At 46.2% G+C, this 15,388-nt stretch overlaps 1 protein-coding gene across 8 annotated transcripts in view; it reads right to left on the reverse strand.

Annotated features, from left to right (window-relative positions):
• Nucleotides 1-241: 241 nt before the first annotated feature.
• Nucleotides 242-15,388, reverse strand: part of LOC122806811 (RNA polymerase-associated protein LEO1-like) — a 424,604-nt gene continuing 409,457 nt past the window's right edge. For all 8 annotated transcript variants that reach the window (XM_044077549.1, XM_044077544.1, XM_044077545.1 and 5 more), the window contains 2 exons: nt 12,871-12,955; nt 242-412 (listed from right to left, as the gene is read on the reverse strand). In XM_044077549.1, coding sequence (XP_043933484.1) covers nt 257-412; nt 12,871-12,955 — 241 coding nt within the window. In that variant the 3' untranslated portion in view covers nt 242-256. The remainder of the gene's footprint in view (nt 413-12,870; nt 12,956-15,388) is intronic.

Below are 15,388 nucleotides of genomic sequence, written 5' to 3' on the forward strand. Positions count from 1 at the left end.
GATGACTGCAGCAGGGTAACACGATGAACATTTGCAAGTTCACAACTGGGGTAGTGTGTATGTCCCTAATGGGCAGAGTAAATCTGTATGATACTCAATGCACAGGCACAAATCCATGTCATCCTCTTGCCCCAGGGGCCATATATTGGGTAAAATCGGATTATAATGGCTACGGTTGTAACTACGAACCTTACTACAAAAGAAAGCAAACAGTACCTTTTGGTGGTTAGCAACAAAAAATGCAAGACTTTATAAATCAATTTTCTACTCTGTTGCAAAGTGAGGCTACAGTGAAAAATGAAAGCATCACCACTTGCCTTCCATCTGACCATCTGACAATGCGTGCATTGCTTTCTCGAATTTCATTTCCTTCATCATCACGGCGTACTTTCCACCTGATGGTGTTCTCAACCTGTTATACAAAATAGTTTAGCATCTCCCCAGCATTTCTGTATGTTTAAGTTCTCACAACACAAAAATTCAACATACTTAAAAAAAAAAAAATCAAGATTTTTTTTTTTCTTACCAAAGCATATACTCATGTTAATGTTACTATCTACTTAGTACAAATACAAAAATTAGAAGTTATGTACCTACCATAATGTTCCATGTTAGTTGTCTTCTCCTGCCTTCTTTCTTGCTGGATGGGTTCGGAGCCGATCCTCGGCTCCGACTCGGCACTTGCTAAGCTCGAGAGCTAATTTTACCAGCTCGAGGCAACCCTATATCCCATGATGCAAGGCGAGACTACCTCAGATCTCGTTTGGTAGCTACAAGAAAAAACCCTGCCATAAAAACTTCTTCACAAGGAAGAAGACAAACTAAATGTAGGAGAAACCAGGTCAAAACCTGGTAACAGTAGTGACACTTCCTACTGGGAGCTCATGGAAAGAGTGAACTAAACCCAGAAAAGAGTACAACTTCAAGGTCTGTCCAGGCTAGGGGGAAGGAGGGAGGGCCTTAAAGAAAAAGGCGAGAAGACAACTAACATGGAACGTTATGGTAGGTACATAACTTCTAAATGTTAAGTTGTCAAACTCGCCTTCATTCTTGCTGGATGGGACCGCGTCCCTAGCACCTCTATCCTGGGTGGCTCAATGGAACAGACTCTTGAGAAAGTACAGTTTTGTACCTACCATAAATGTAGATGTTCGAAGATCCACATTGCTGCAGTCCTTACACTTGGGTAGTCCGCTGTCCTCGGTCGGCCCGAATATCAAAGTATTAGGCTGACGTCGGTCAAGGCGCTTAAGACTGACATCAGAACGTCAGGGTACAAATGCGCATGACCGACGTCATATCCTCAGTCTTTTCTTGCCCCAGATGTCAGAAGACCCTAAAAAGAAAGGTCAAACCAAAAGACAGCAAAAAACAACCAACCACCCTTGCACTAATCATATGTACAATATATACAATATCCACAATATTCACAACCCAAACCACACAACCGCCTCTAACTACAGAGGGAAGGAGGAGGGTAAATTGGACTGCAGCAATGTGGATCTTGAACATCTACATTTATGGTAGGTACAAAACTGTACTATGTTCTTCATCTCACATTGCTGCAGTCCTTACACTTGGGTAGAATCCCAAAGCAGAGGTAAGGGAGGATGGCAAAACTATAAAGCATTAGGAGCTGCCAAAATGCCCTGTAAAATTGCAGTGGCAAAACCAGCCCTAGATTTAGAGTAAAGTGGAAGGTGGTAATGCTTAGAGAAAGTATGCACTGAACTCCAAGTAGCTGCCTCCAAAATATCTTTAGTTGCCACCCCTTAAAAAGCTGTAGAAGTGGCAGTAGCCCTAGTGGAATGAGGCCTAATCCCAGCTGGAATCACCTTACCATGATGGGAATAACAGAAAGCAATACAAAACCCAATCCACTTAGAAATAGTTTGTTTTGACACAGGCTTGCCCTGAGAACCCAAAGCAAATTAAACAAATAACTGCTGAGACTGCCTGAACCCTTTAGTTCTGCTCAAATAATATCGCAACTGCCTGTGTAAATCCAAAGTGTGCAAAATCTTTTCCCCTTTATTTTGGGGGTTTGCATAAAAAGTAGGCAAATGAATAGTTTGGTTTAAAGCCACACTAGAAACCACTTTAGGCATAAAGGAAGGATTAGTACGCAAAGATACCCTATCCTTATGGAAAATTAAGAAAGGCTCAACCGCCATAAGGGCCTGTAATTCAGAAACCCTTCTCGCAGAGGCAATGGCCAACAAAAAAGCAGTCTTCCATGACAAATATTTCAACTCAGCAGTAGCTGCAGGCTCAAAAGGTCGTAGAGTGAGTTTCTCCAACACAAAATTGAGATCCCAAGCAGGAGTAGGAGCTCTACGTGGGGGTCTTATATTCTTTGCCCCTCTAAGGAATTGCTTAAACAAAGGATGAGAAAACAATGGTGGGTCACAGTCATAGTGAGCAGAAATTGCTGCAGCATGAACCTTAATAGAAGAGAAGGACAAACCTTTGTCCAGTAACTCAGTAAGATATTGAAGAGCCACACTTAAATTAGGCTTAGAAACATCAAATTCCTTTGCTGTACTCCAAAATAAAAATCTCTTCCATTTATCTGTGTACACTTTCCTTGTACTAGGCCTTCTGGCCTCCAAAATAACATTCAAAACTTGCTGTGGAAGCTGAGACCCTCCAGGGTTTAAAACAGAATATGCCAGGCTGTTAGATGTAGAGAGTGAAGTTTGACATTGAGTAAATGACTGTTCTCCTGAGACAGCAGGTGTGGAATCAAGGCAAAGGCCATGGAGGCTCCCGTACCAGACTTCTCAGTAATGGGTACCAGTGCTGTCGAGGCCAATCTGGAGCTGTTAAAATCATCTTTGGCTTGTCCTGTCTGACCTTCAGGAGTACCTTTGGGAGGAGAGGCAGAGGTGGAAAGGCATACACATGAAGATTGCTCCACTTGAATGAAAGAGCATCCACTTTCCAAGCTGTGGGATGAAACCTTTTGTGCAAAACTTTGGCAGCTGGTAGTTTAGTGGAGAAGCGAACAGATCTATGTCTGGAGTTCCCCATAACACTGTCAATTTCTGAAATACATGAGGATCCAATTTCCACTTGTGGGGATCCATAATTTGTCTGCTCAACACATCTGCTAAGGAGTTCTGTGCTCCGGCAGAAACCTTGCCTGAAGATTCAGCTGTAAACTGAGAGCAGTCTCCCACAAAATCATTGCTTGTCTGCATAGAGGATAAGAATGTTCTCCCTTGCTTGTTGATGTACCACATGACAGTTGTGTTGTCTGTTAGAACCAACACCTGCCCTGGAAGAAGTAAATCCTTGAAAGCTATTAATGCAAATTGGACTGCTAACATCTCCTTCAAGTTGATATGTAGATGTTGAAGTCTGGCAGGCCACGTGTCTTGTACCCACTTTCCATTTAGATGAGCTCCCCAAGCTTTGTCTGAGGCATCTGTCGTTAGAATCTGACTCGCCTCTGGTCGAGTCACAGAGAGTCCCTTGTTTAGGTGACATTCCTGAGCCCACCACAAAAACTCCTTTTGAATGCAAGGTATTATCTGAATGACAGTGTCCATATCTTGTCAGTGCTGTGTCCATACATTTTGAGATACCATTGTAGCTTCCTCATATGCAGTTTGGCATTGGGAAGCACCAGAATACAAGATGCCATGAACCCCAAGGCTTGAAGGACTGTCCTTGCAGTCAGCCTGGACTGATGAGACAATTGATGGAAGTAAAGAGAAAGATTCTTTTGTTTGTCCGGGGTCAAAAGGCCATCTGGGACGCTGTATTCAGTCTCACACCCAGAAAGCACATGTCCTGAGAGGGTACTAGACTGGACTTTATTTCGTTCACAGAATACCCCAGGCATCTTAGTACTGCAATCACATACTGTAAATGATGAAGAAGTTCGTCCTTTTCTTGGGCCAGAATCAGGCAATCGTCCAAATAAGGATAGATCTGTATTCCTCTTAGCCTGAAGAAAGCTATCACTGGAGCCAGAACTTTGTGAACACTCTGGGCAGTAGATAAGCCAAAGGGCAATGCAGAGAACTGATAATGAGAAGTCCCAGCCAAAACGCAGATACTTCCTGCAACTGAGCCTGATAGGAACATGAAGGTAAGCCTCCTTGAGATCCAGAGTCACCATCCAGTGATCTTTGCCCAGCAGAGGCAAAAGCTGTTGTAACGTCAACATTTTGAACTTGGGAATGTCCAGATATGTGTTGAGGATAGATAAATCCAAAATTGGTCTCCACGTGTTCCCCTTCTTTGGTACTAGGAACAGGCGAGAATAAAATCCTAGGCCCACTTCTGGTAGAGGGACTGGTTGTATGGCCCCTATTTGAAGTAGCAGAGAAATTTGTTTGTGAGCCTCTAGTCTTTGCTGAGGAGGAACGTCTGGCATGCCTTTGAAAGGAGGCAAGGTATGGAAATAAAACCTGTAACCTTGGTGTATGATATCCAAGACCCATCTGTCTTGAGTAATCAAACTCCAATTTTCCTTGAAGAGTGCCAACCTTCCTCCCAAAGGTGCTGCCAGGCAAGAAGGATCTGGCAGCTGAAAAGGTAGGTCATTGGGCCTGTTTACGAAAGGACTGGCCCCTGCCCTCACCCGAAGACTGTGCAGGTGAACTCCGCGTTCTAGATCTGAAGAAACTCTGAGCTCTACCCCTACCACGTCTAGATCTACCCATAGACTGAGAATCATAAGAAGGATCGTCCACCCCTTAGCAGGCCAATTCCTACTAAACTTGGAGGCTGAACTTGCAAAAATCTTTAACAGCCTGCATAGACTTAGCCTTGTCTTCCATTTTCTTCAAGACTGACTCCACAGGTGAACCAAACAACACATCAGACTGTAAAGGAGCATCCAAAATCCTTGTCTTAACATGGTCAGATAAATTCTGATCCCTCAGCCAGGCGTGCCTGCGAAGAACTGAACCAGTGGCAGCCACCCTAGACGAGGCCTGTACAGCATCAAAACCACATTGTAAAGAATGCTTACCCACCTGTTCCGAGACATGCACCAAATCTTGTAATTCTTTACACTCAATGCCTTCCGCCAGAGCATCAACCTTAGACTTCAATTGAGAAAGAAGATAGTTTTGATATTTCAACATGTGAAACTGGCAATTCAAAGCCCTCATAGCTAAGGTGGAAGAAGTATAGACTTTCTTTCCCCATCTATCCAAAGCTCTGGCCTCTTTATCTGGAGGAACCGGATTTTTAACAACAGAGGCCTTGACACCCTTAGGTCCCTGACTAACAGTTTCTGGGTCCGCCCTAGGACTCTTATAAAGATATTTATGAGCCTCAGGCACCCTGTAATACCTATCCGGTTTAACAGGAGCAGGAGGCAAAGAATCAGGATTAAGTGAAGCCTCTGCAAACACATCCTCCACAACATCCAGAACAGGTGGAATAGCCAAAGGCCTATGCTGGGGTAAAAGCAAAAATTCCCTAAGCCTTTTCCTGGAATCAGGGAAGTCCTGACCTTCCCACTTAAAATGCTCCCTCATGGAATGAAGAGTCTCTGAAAAAGAAAAATCCTCTGGAGGAGAAGCAGAAGGAGTCGAATCATCTGCATCAGAATCAGAATAAGGAGAGTACTCCTGCAAGTCTTCAGCCGAAGACTCTGAAACATCCGAAGCCTGCTCAAAACTCCCCAACTCTGGTTCCACCCTAGGCCTCTTATCAGGAGGGGGCAAAGAACCTCTAGTCAAAGTAATTAAATCTTCTGCCATTTTAAGCATGTGCTTCTTGGGCACAGATCCTGTAGAACTAGGAGTGACACCAACAGAAGCTAAACCTGGCCTGCCTCTGGGAGAAGCCTTGGAAACAGAAGGAGAGGCCTAACCACCCTAGGAAGGGAGGGAGTACAGTAACCTGAGAAGCCCCTTCAGCCTGACCTGCCTCCTGAGAGGCCACATCCTGCAATATCAAAGTCTCCCCTGGGACTCCAGAGAAGCCTCCGGAACCACCGGTTCCACTGACACCTCTAAAGAACCGGCGTCCGACGGACGACTCTTCTTGCCTGGGTTTAGCTGCTTTGTCTTTGCTTCTTCGAAGAAGCGGGCGTCGGAGCATCCGACGGCATATTATAATTGCACCGCTTCGAAGACCAACCTGGCACAATCTAACCTTCGCAATAGTGCTTATTGAACCTAGCACAAAAGCGACACCCAACAACGTCGTGCTCAGGCCCCAAACAAGGAATACACAAGGTATGATAATCCCTATGCGGTATCTGCTTCCCACAAGAAATACAGTTATTCACTTTTTCTGACATCCGTAAACCACTGAGGCAAGAAAAACTAAAATATTCCCCAACGGGGTACTTAGCCAACTTTGACTCGGTCTGAAACTCCGAATTCGAAAAATTTCAGAACGCCGAACGGCACTTGCAACGCTGCTTCTGCATCGGACCATGCGGCAAAAAAGACTGAGGATATGACGTCGGTCATGCGCATTTGTACCCTGACGTTCTGATGTCAGTCTTAAGCGCCTTGACCGACGTCAGCCTAATACTTTGATATTCGGGCCGACCGAGGACAGCGGACTACCCAAGTGTAAGGACTGCAGCAATGTGAGATGAAGAACATCTGTGGAACCAAACCTGGCCCTGGCCCTGTCCCTGGAGGCCAAGTCCAATTTGTAATGAGAAACAAAGGTGTGAGGAGTGGCCCAAGTGGCTGCTGCACAAATGGTGTCAATAGGTAGCCTATCTTGAAAAGCTGTGGAAGTGGCTAGGCTCCTGGTAGAATGTGCTTTTGGTTTCGAGGGCAGTTGCTTGCCCCTAAGAAGATAAACATAAGAAATGATAGAAGACAGCCATCTGGACAGGGTCACTTTGGAGACCTGAAGACCTTTCCTGTTTTCTGCATAAGAAAGAAACAGTTGATCAGATTTCCTGAATTGTTTAGTTCTGTCCAAGTAATACCTGAGTTGACGATGGACATCCAAACAGTGAAGTTTTTGTTCCGCCTTGTTAGAATAATTAGGGAAAAAGACAGGCAAATCAATAGATTGGTTGATATTCTTCTGGGAAGCAATCTCAGGCAAAAAGGATGGATTGGTTCTTAATGATACCCTATCTTTGTGGAAAACCAAATATGGGGAACGGACACAGAGAGTCTGAAGTTCAGACACCCTTCTGGCTGAAGTAACCGCAACTAGAAAAATTGTCTTCCAGGAAAGAAGCTTCAATGAGCATGAAGCAGCCGGTTCAAAGGGGGGTAAGTATCAAGGATGCCAGCATTAAATTTAAATCCCATTGCGGAGGGGGGTCTTTGATAGGAGGTTTTAGGAGAAATATCCCTCTCAGAAAGGCTTTGCAAAGCTTGTGGGACATAATATTTTGATCCACTAAGCCCACATGAAAATTTGAGATAGCTGCCAATTGAACCTTAACTGTAGATGGAGAAGAACTCAATTGAAAAATCTCAGCTAAGAATTCCAAGACTGAATGCACAGGAGCAGTAAAGGGATCTAAGTCTCTAGACTTTGTCCAGAAGGAAAAGCGTTGCCATTTACTAGCATAAATCCTTCTAGTAGAGGACTTTAGAGAAGCTACTATGATCTCTCTAACAGGGTCAGAGATCATAGGAAGCCTGGCTAAGGAAGGAAGTGGAGCAACCAAGCAGTGAGGTTGAGGGAAGGAATGGACCAGTGCAGTTGACCTGAATGGTGGGTCAGAAGATCTGGAACTGGGTCCAGATGCCAAGGCTGTACCACGAGATGACGATGCAGGGACGGAAACCAAATTTATCGAGGCCAGTAAGGGGCAATGAGAATCAACTTGGCTCTCAATACGGTAGCTTTCTGAATTACTTGAGGCATAAGTGGGTATGGAGGAAAAGCATAAAGAAGTCCCCGGGGCCAATCCTGGGTTAGAGCGTCTCTCGGGGGATGGCCTGGTAGAGGAAAGAGAGTGAAGAAGTCTAGGCATTTGCTGTTTTGGGGTGTAGCAAAAAGGTCGCAGCAAGGAAAGCCCCACTTCTGAAAAATCTCGTCCACTACCGATTGTTTGAGAGACCACTCGTGTGGCATGAGAATAGCTCTGCTCAGCCTGTCCTCTAAGAGGTTGGATTTCCCAGGGATGTGCATTGCTATCAGAAACCGATGAGAGGAGATTGCCCATTGCCAAAGTCTGAGAGCTTCTCGACACAGTGGGTAGGACCTGGTCCCGCCCTGCTTGTTGATATACCAGACCACGGACATATTGTCCGTCTGAACTGCAATAGTCCCTAAAGGAAGAAAGTCGTTGAGGGCCTGCAACATTAAAAGCACTGCTCTCATCTCTAGGACATTTATGTGCAGATGGTATTCTATTGGTTGCCAAGTCCCATGGACCATCCTGCCCTGACAATGCCCCCCCCACCCGATCAGAGAGGCATCCGAAGTGACTGTGGCAACCGGGACTGGGGGAACAAACAGTCGGCCCTGATGGAGCTGCGGAGAAGACATCCACCAGGTTAGATGACTCTTGCACGATTGTGTCACAAATATCTTGTGTCGCATGGGGAGCTGCTGGAATGACCACTGGGTGAACAACATCCACTGCAAAAGACGCATGTGGAAGCGGCTGGCAGTAGAACAATGGCCGCAGCCATAAGACCTAGAACTTTCAGGACAAATCTGGCCCTGATTCTCTTGTTGAGTAATATGATTCGAACATACTTTTGGATGTCCAGAATTCTTTGGTTTGTGAGTCTCGCTGACATCCTGACAGTGTCTAATTCTGCGCCTATAAAGGTAATAGATTGGCAAGGCGACAGAGAAGATTTTTCGAAGTTTACTGAAATCCCCAATTGGTTGCAGATGTGAAGGGTGTAGTCTCTGGCCTTGAGAAGTTGATGCCTGGTGGTGGCAGAGAGGAGCCAGTCGTCTAGGTACGGAAACACCTGGAATCCTTGACGTCTCAGATGAGCCGTGACCACTGCCATACATTTGGTAAACACTCTGGGGGCTGTAGTGAGGCCAAAGGGCAGGCCTGTGAATTGAAAATGAGTGGTCCCCAGCCGAAGCGGAGAAACCTTCTGGAGCCTGTGAATTTTATGTGATAGTACGCGTCCTGAAGGTCTATTGAGCACATCCAGTTGTCCTTGCCCAAAAAGGGTAGAATGGACTGAAGCTTGACCATCCGGAATCTTGCCTTCTTGACAAACTTGTTTAGTTTGCTGAGGTCTAAAATTGGTCTCCAATCTCCCGTCCTTTTGGGGACCAAAAGAATCTTGAGTAGATGCGGATCCTACTTGGTCTGCTGGAACTAGTTGGACGGCTCTTTTTGCTAGGAGCTTTGATACCTCCAGCTTTGCCAATTCCCTTAGACCGGGTGAAACGTCTGGAAGGGAATGATGAGGAACGGGATATCTCTCGAAAGGAATACTGTATCCCTCGGATATGATCGACTGTACCCATTTGTCTTGAGATAGGGAACGCCAGGCTATTGGGTACAGCGACAATCTTCCCCCGACTGCCTCCAAGGGTGGACAGTCGGGCAACACCTCAGGGATGCTGGAAGGGTTTATCAGAGAGAGGCTCCCTGCTACCCTGATTCTGCGGACCCCCTCTGCCCCTAGGGCAGCATCTATTGTTATTACCCCCTCTGCCTCTGGGGGTAAACTGACCACGTGTGTCAGGTGTGACTCCCTGAGATTTACAAAACCACATTTTCCCTCCCTTCTGCCCTTTTGGATAGGGTCTTGAAGGGGTGGAGAAATGGACTCCTACGGTAGAAAGAGTCTTGCCATCTCGCTCACACCTGGTCAATGTGTCCTTCACCTGAGGTCCGAACAGAGCCGAACCATCAAAGGGCATATTAGTGAAGGACGCCTTAAAGGGATCTGCGAAATTACAAAGCCGCATCCAGGCCTGACGCCTAAGTGCCACTCCTGTGCCTGCGGCTCTACTCGCTCCATCGGCTGCATAAGAGATGAGCCGCATGGAGGAGTTGGTTATAGAATTTAGGATTCCTAGCTGTAAGGCAATCTTTTCTTGAGCCCCCGCAGCTGATGGATCCTGAACCACCTCACCTAGTTCCTTGAGAATGTCTCTCTGAAGCCTGGTAAAGTGACAGAGATAGTTCAGCGAACGCATAGCAAAGGTCGCTGAAGAAAACATCCGCTTACCATACCTATCCATGGTCCTAGAGTCCTTGTTAGGAGGATGGACAGGTACGGAAGGATCAGCAAGTTCCTTCTTAGTGGCCGCCACCACCATGGCATCAACCGGGACAACTTTGGTAAGAAACTGTTTGTCTGAAGGGGCCGTGATAAATTTAGAGGGCCTCCTGGGGACTGATTCCATAGAATCCGGGGCCGTCCACACCTTCCGAGCCACCACTTGCATGAGCGGGTGAAGGCGGAGACACCCAGGAGGTGGAGGGTCGAGATCCAAAAGCCTCCAGGTATACCGACTCATCCTCGGAGGGGTCAATGGAAGGCCAATTCCCCCTCTGTTTAAGGAGTTCCAGGATGTCTGAAAAAGAGACATCCTCAGAGGGGGACCGAGGGGAACCCTCCGACTCATCTAAGTCAGTATCTGATGTAGACTCAGGGGAGTCTGTGTGCTTCCTCTTGCACGTCCTCTTACGCGGGGGTTCTCCTGCAGGATCAGGAGAAACCTCGGAAGAGGAAGTTCTTCCCAATGGGGAAACCTGAGGCGATGGATCTCTGGGTCCGGGAGCAAGAGAATGGCAAGAGACATCAACAGGCACCGAAGAGGGAGGAGCTAATGGAACAGACCGCTGAATCAGCTCCGGGCTAGAACACTCCTCATCACCTCAAGGCTCCCTCCCAGGGAGGCCAGAAGACTCCCGCTCGAAGAAACAGGAATCCCTGGTCCCACCGAAAGGCTCGAGGCGATCGGTGCCGAGCTCACAATGCGAAGCTCCAAGAGGGAGAGCGGGTCGGACAAGGGTCCGATGCCACTAGCCCCTCGAGCCGACAAGGAGACCCGGCGACCAGATCCCTCCAAGGAAGGTCTCATGGAAGAGATCGAGTCAAGGCAGCCGGAGCCGAAAGGGGAAGTATCGGCTCCGGCGCACTCACGGTCACCTCTCCGAGAAGCTCCGGCTCCGAACTCTGGAGGAGAGTCGGAGGAGGAATTTCAGGGGGATGAGAAATAGCAGTCGTCTGTTGAGACGGGCTATGGAGCATTTGGGCTAGTGCCTGTGACTTCAGCAGTCTACTTACCACCCTCTCTAAATCATGGTCTGATAGCCTGGAAGACCTTGAAGATCGGCTCCTATGGCTCCGCTCCGAAAGTAGAGGAGATCCCGGAGCCGAACGAATCGACTCCAGGGAAGGGGACCGAGATCTCTTCTTGGACGGAGCCATCGGAGCCGAAGACCCTTTGGTTCCAGATGGAGCCGAAGGCTTGTCGGCTCCAATGCTGGTTAAAGATGTGTCGGCTCCAGCCGGAGCAGACATAGTGATAGGTACTTGTGTATCGGAGCCAGATGGAGCCGATACCACAACCTCCAATGTGGAAAGATCGGCTCCAGCCGGAGCCGATCTCAACTCCGAAGGAGTCGGAGCCACCGCCAAAGGCTTAAGTACCACAGCCTGGGCTTTAGGTGGCTTAGAGGGTTTAGCCGACCCAGTCTTGGTCAGAGAACCCTCTGGCTTCAACAAGCCAGACTCTCTGGCAAGGTGGGAAATGACACAGGAGTCACTGCAGGTGTAAAGAAAGCAGGCAGTACACCACACAAAGACATGTGACCGGCTGGTCAGAGAGACATTCTGACAGCACGACGGACACTTCTTGAAACTCCTTCATGACTTCACTCTAGTATGCCCGCAAAAAACTCACAGACACACAACAGTCACACAGTTACCTGAGAGAAAACTGAAAAAACACAGACACTCCTGACAGGAAACTGGGAGGGAGGCTTAAGGCCTGAGAGAGAAAAAATATCCTTATATAAGGAAGAAAAAGGGAATATAGGGTAAAAGAATGTCTAATACAATAGCGCTAACACTATAGTGAAGTCTAGAAAAAAAGGGGAAAAAAATACTCTGACTAACTCTGTATAATCCAAAAAACTTTACCTGAGCTGGTAAAAAGAGACCTCTTCGCGAAGTGACAAACGAGATCTGAGGTAGTCTCGCCTTGCATCATGGGATATAGGGTTGCCTCGAGCTGGTAAAATTAGCTCTCGAGCTTAGCAAGTGCCGAGTCAGAGCCGAGGATCGGCTCCGAACCCATCCAGCAAGAATGAAGGCGAGTTTGACAACTTAACATGTTACTGTTCACAAACTTGGTGATGGGGGAGGAATTTGATATCTGCCTAAAAACAAAGTGTACTGGCATTTCAGAACGGAGTTAAAGAGCAGTACTGAAAAAAACAACATGGGTTTATGGTGTTTTAGGACTGAGGCATTAGGAAACAGGTCTCTTTAAATTGAGGGACATAATATAATATATGAAAGAAGCTCCCAACACATAGATGCACTTAACATATGCATGGACACATGGTAAAGTTTAGCATTTCAGACTTAATAGTATGTCTAAGCCAACAGGATACCTTTATTTCTACTTTTAGTCAACAGCTACTTAACTTCATGCTACTCATTTTGTTAAGGGCTTAACTTCCTGTCCATCCATCACTTAATAACTACCAAGCAGTGGCAACTATCACTCTGAATGACCAGCAGGAGTACTGAGAACCAATGAAAGCCTTCATCCCATCAACGTCTGTAATAAAACCCTAAAGCCTGGTGTTTTGCCCCATACTTGTGCTACAAATATGTACCCACTACATATTCAGAAATAATTACTGCAACTGTGCAACAAAGCATCAGACATCTTGAGTTTGACTGCTGGTACTCTTTTTCTTAAGTTATAACACACATCACACAGCAGGAAAAGCACAAATAAATATACCTTCAACTTTAATCTTGTTCTACCTTCTTCATCAAGCATTTCCTCATCTTCAAATTCATCTTCATAATACTGGGGATCAAAAGGCCTGAAAAAGAAACATTTTGTGTTGAAGCAAACATTGCCATTTCCTTCAGTGTAAAATGTCACTGCCGAAAATCACTGCATTCACAACAAGCATTTATCTACAGGCAGATACCAGTCTTCCTGACTGTCTTTAAGGACAGCTGGACACAGCCAAATTAAGGCACAAAGCTACCTCCCCACATTAAAGACATCAACAGGAGAGAGGATTATGGAAAACAATTTTGTTTTTGAGCTGAGGGTCACTAATGAATGTGCCTCTATCCTAACCTAAATAAATAGCTACAGCAGAATAAGAACTAACGTATCCTCCAAGTGACTACACACTACCCCTTTAATACACAAACATACACAATTTCTTATAACAGTATAATTTCTAGCCCTCTGGGCAGAGACCATTTGAACAATGTTTCCTTCATATTGGAGAAACACTGCAGACCAAACAGTCCTTTTCACACTGCTGGAAGTCAGTGGTAGTCTTAACATAAAACCCTAGTTTCTTTTTTATAAATACAGAATGGAGAATCATTTCCCTCTTTTTTTGGGTGGGGGGGGTTAGAAATCATATAGTCGAAGAGAGATAAACCACACTAGCCAAGAAAGATGAATAGCACCATGTTTCTATGACAAACATTGCAAGGATTCTTGCATAACAGGACCCAGAAAGTACAGTTTGGTACCTACCATAAATGTAGATGTTCGAGTGTTCACCCTGCTGCAGTCATCACACTTGGGTTATCCTGTCGTCAGGTGGTCCCGCAGTCGGCCGGAATTCCAAAGTCTTGGTCCGGCGTCGGTTGCTGTCGCCTCTTCCCTGATGTCAGTGCGCCAGGGGTATATATAATGCAACCAACGCCATTTTCTTCAGTTTTTCTTGCCCCAGATGTCAGGTGCCCCCCAAAAAGGTGGTCAGAATTTAGAACCAAATGGAGTAACCTCTGCACAAACACAAAATCCCTTCAGCTATAAGCAAATACATCAGTAAGGTATAGAAGAGATTTAGCCAGTAGATCAGAGGGGATGGAGGGAGGGTAACCTGGACTGCAGCAGGGTGAACACTCGAACACCTACATTTATGGTAGGTACAAAACTGTACTATGTTCATCGTGTTACCCTGCTGCAGTCATCACACTTGGGTTGAATCCCAAAGCTAAGGCTAGGTGGCTGGTCTATAAGGAGTTAGGATTGGCTATGAGGCCCTGCAGAACTGCAGTGGCAAATCCTGCTCTGGATTTAGAGTAAAGAGGCAGGTGGTAATGTTTGGTAAAGGTGTGCACTGAACTCCAAGTTGCAGCCTCCAAAATTTCCTTGGTAGGTACTCCTCTGAGAAAGGCCGTTGAAGTGGCTGTAGCCCTGGTGGAATGTGGCCTAATGCTATTTGGGACTGATTTCTCATGCTGTGTGTAGCAGTAACGAATACAGTGTCCTATCCATTTGGATATAGTCTGCTTTGAGATAGCCTTGCCCTGTGATCCTGCAGCATATGCTACAAACAGTTGCTCAGTTTTCCTGATAGCTTTTGTTTTGTCCAAGTAGAAGCGTAGCTGCCTGTGTATGTCCAAAGAATGCAGAAGTTCCTCCCCTTTATTCTGGGGGTTTGGATAAAAAGTTGGCAAATGGGTGGTTTGGTTAAGAGCCACACTAGATACCACCTTTGGCATAAAGGTAGGGTTTGTCCTTAAAGAAACCCTGTCGTGATGAAAAATTATAAAAGGTTCCACTGCAATTAATACCTGTAGCTCTGAGACTCTTCGTGCTGAAGTTACTGCCAGGAGCAGAGCTGTTTTGCATGATAAAAATTTTAGATCGGCTGTATTGGCTGGCTCAAAAGGTGGCAGGGTCAGTTTTTCCAAAACATAATTGAGGTCCCAAGTTGGTGTTGGTGCTCTCCAGGGCGGTCTTATGTTTTTAGCACCTCTGAGGTACTGCTTTAGCAAGGGATGAGAGAATAAAGGAGGATCCGTGTTGTAATGTGCTGAAATGGCAGAGGCGTGGATCTTAATTGATGAGAAGGATAGGCCTCTGTCCAGCATCTCACTTAAGTATTGTAAAATCTGAGGAATGTTTGGAACAAGAGGGTCAAGGCTTTGAGCCTGGTTCCAGGCGCAGAACCTCTTCCATTTTTCTGAGTAAGCTTTCCTGGTGCTAGGCCTCCTGGCTCCAAAATGACATCCATAACCACTTTAGAGAGAGGTATTGCATGTTTGACTAATAAATTTGCCATGCAGCCAGGTTTAGGGTTTTGAGCTGACCGTGCAGGATCTGATTATTTTGTTGAGTCAGAAGGTGTGGAATTTGAGGCAAAATCAATGGTGGGCCTTGAGCTAAGTTCCTTAAGATAGGGTACCAGTGCTGACGTGGCCAGTCTGGAGCAATCAGGATCATCTGTGGTTTCTCTTGTCTAGCTTTTAGGAGTACCTTTGAAAGGAGTGGCAGA

Source organism: Protopterus annectens, chromosome 7.part0 (genome assembly GCF_019279795.1).
Source record: "Protopterus annectens isolate FY-2018-M chromosome 7.part0, PAN1.0, whole genome shotgun sequence".
NCBI lineage: Eukaryota > Metazoa > Chordata > Ceratodontiformes > Protopteridae > Protopterus > Protopterus annectens.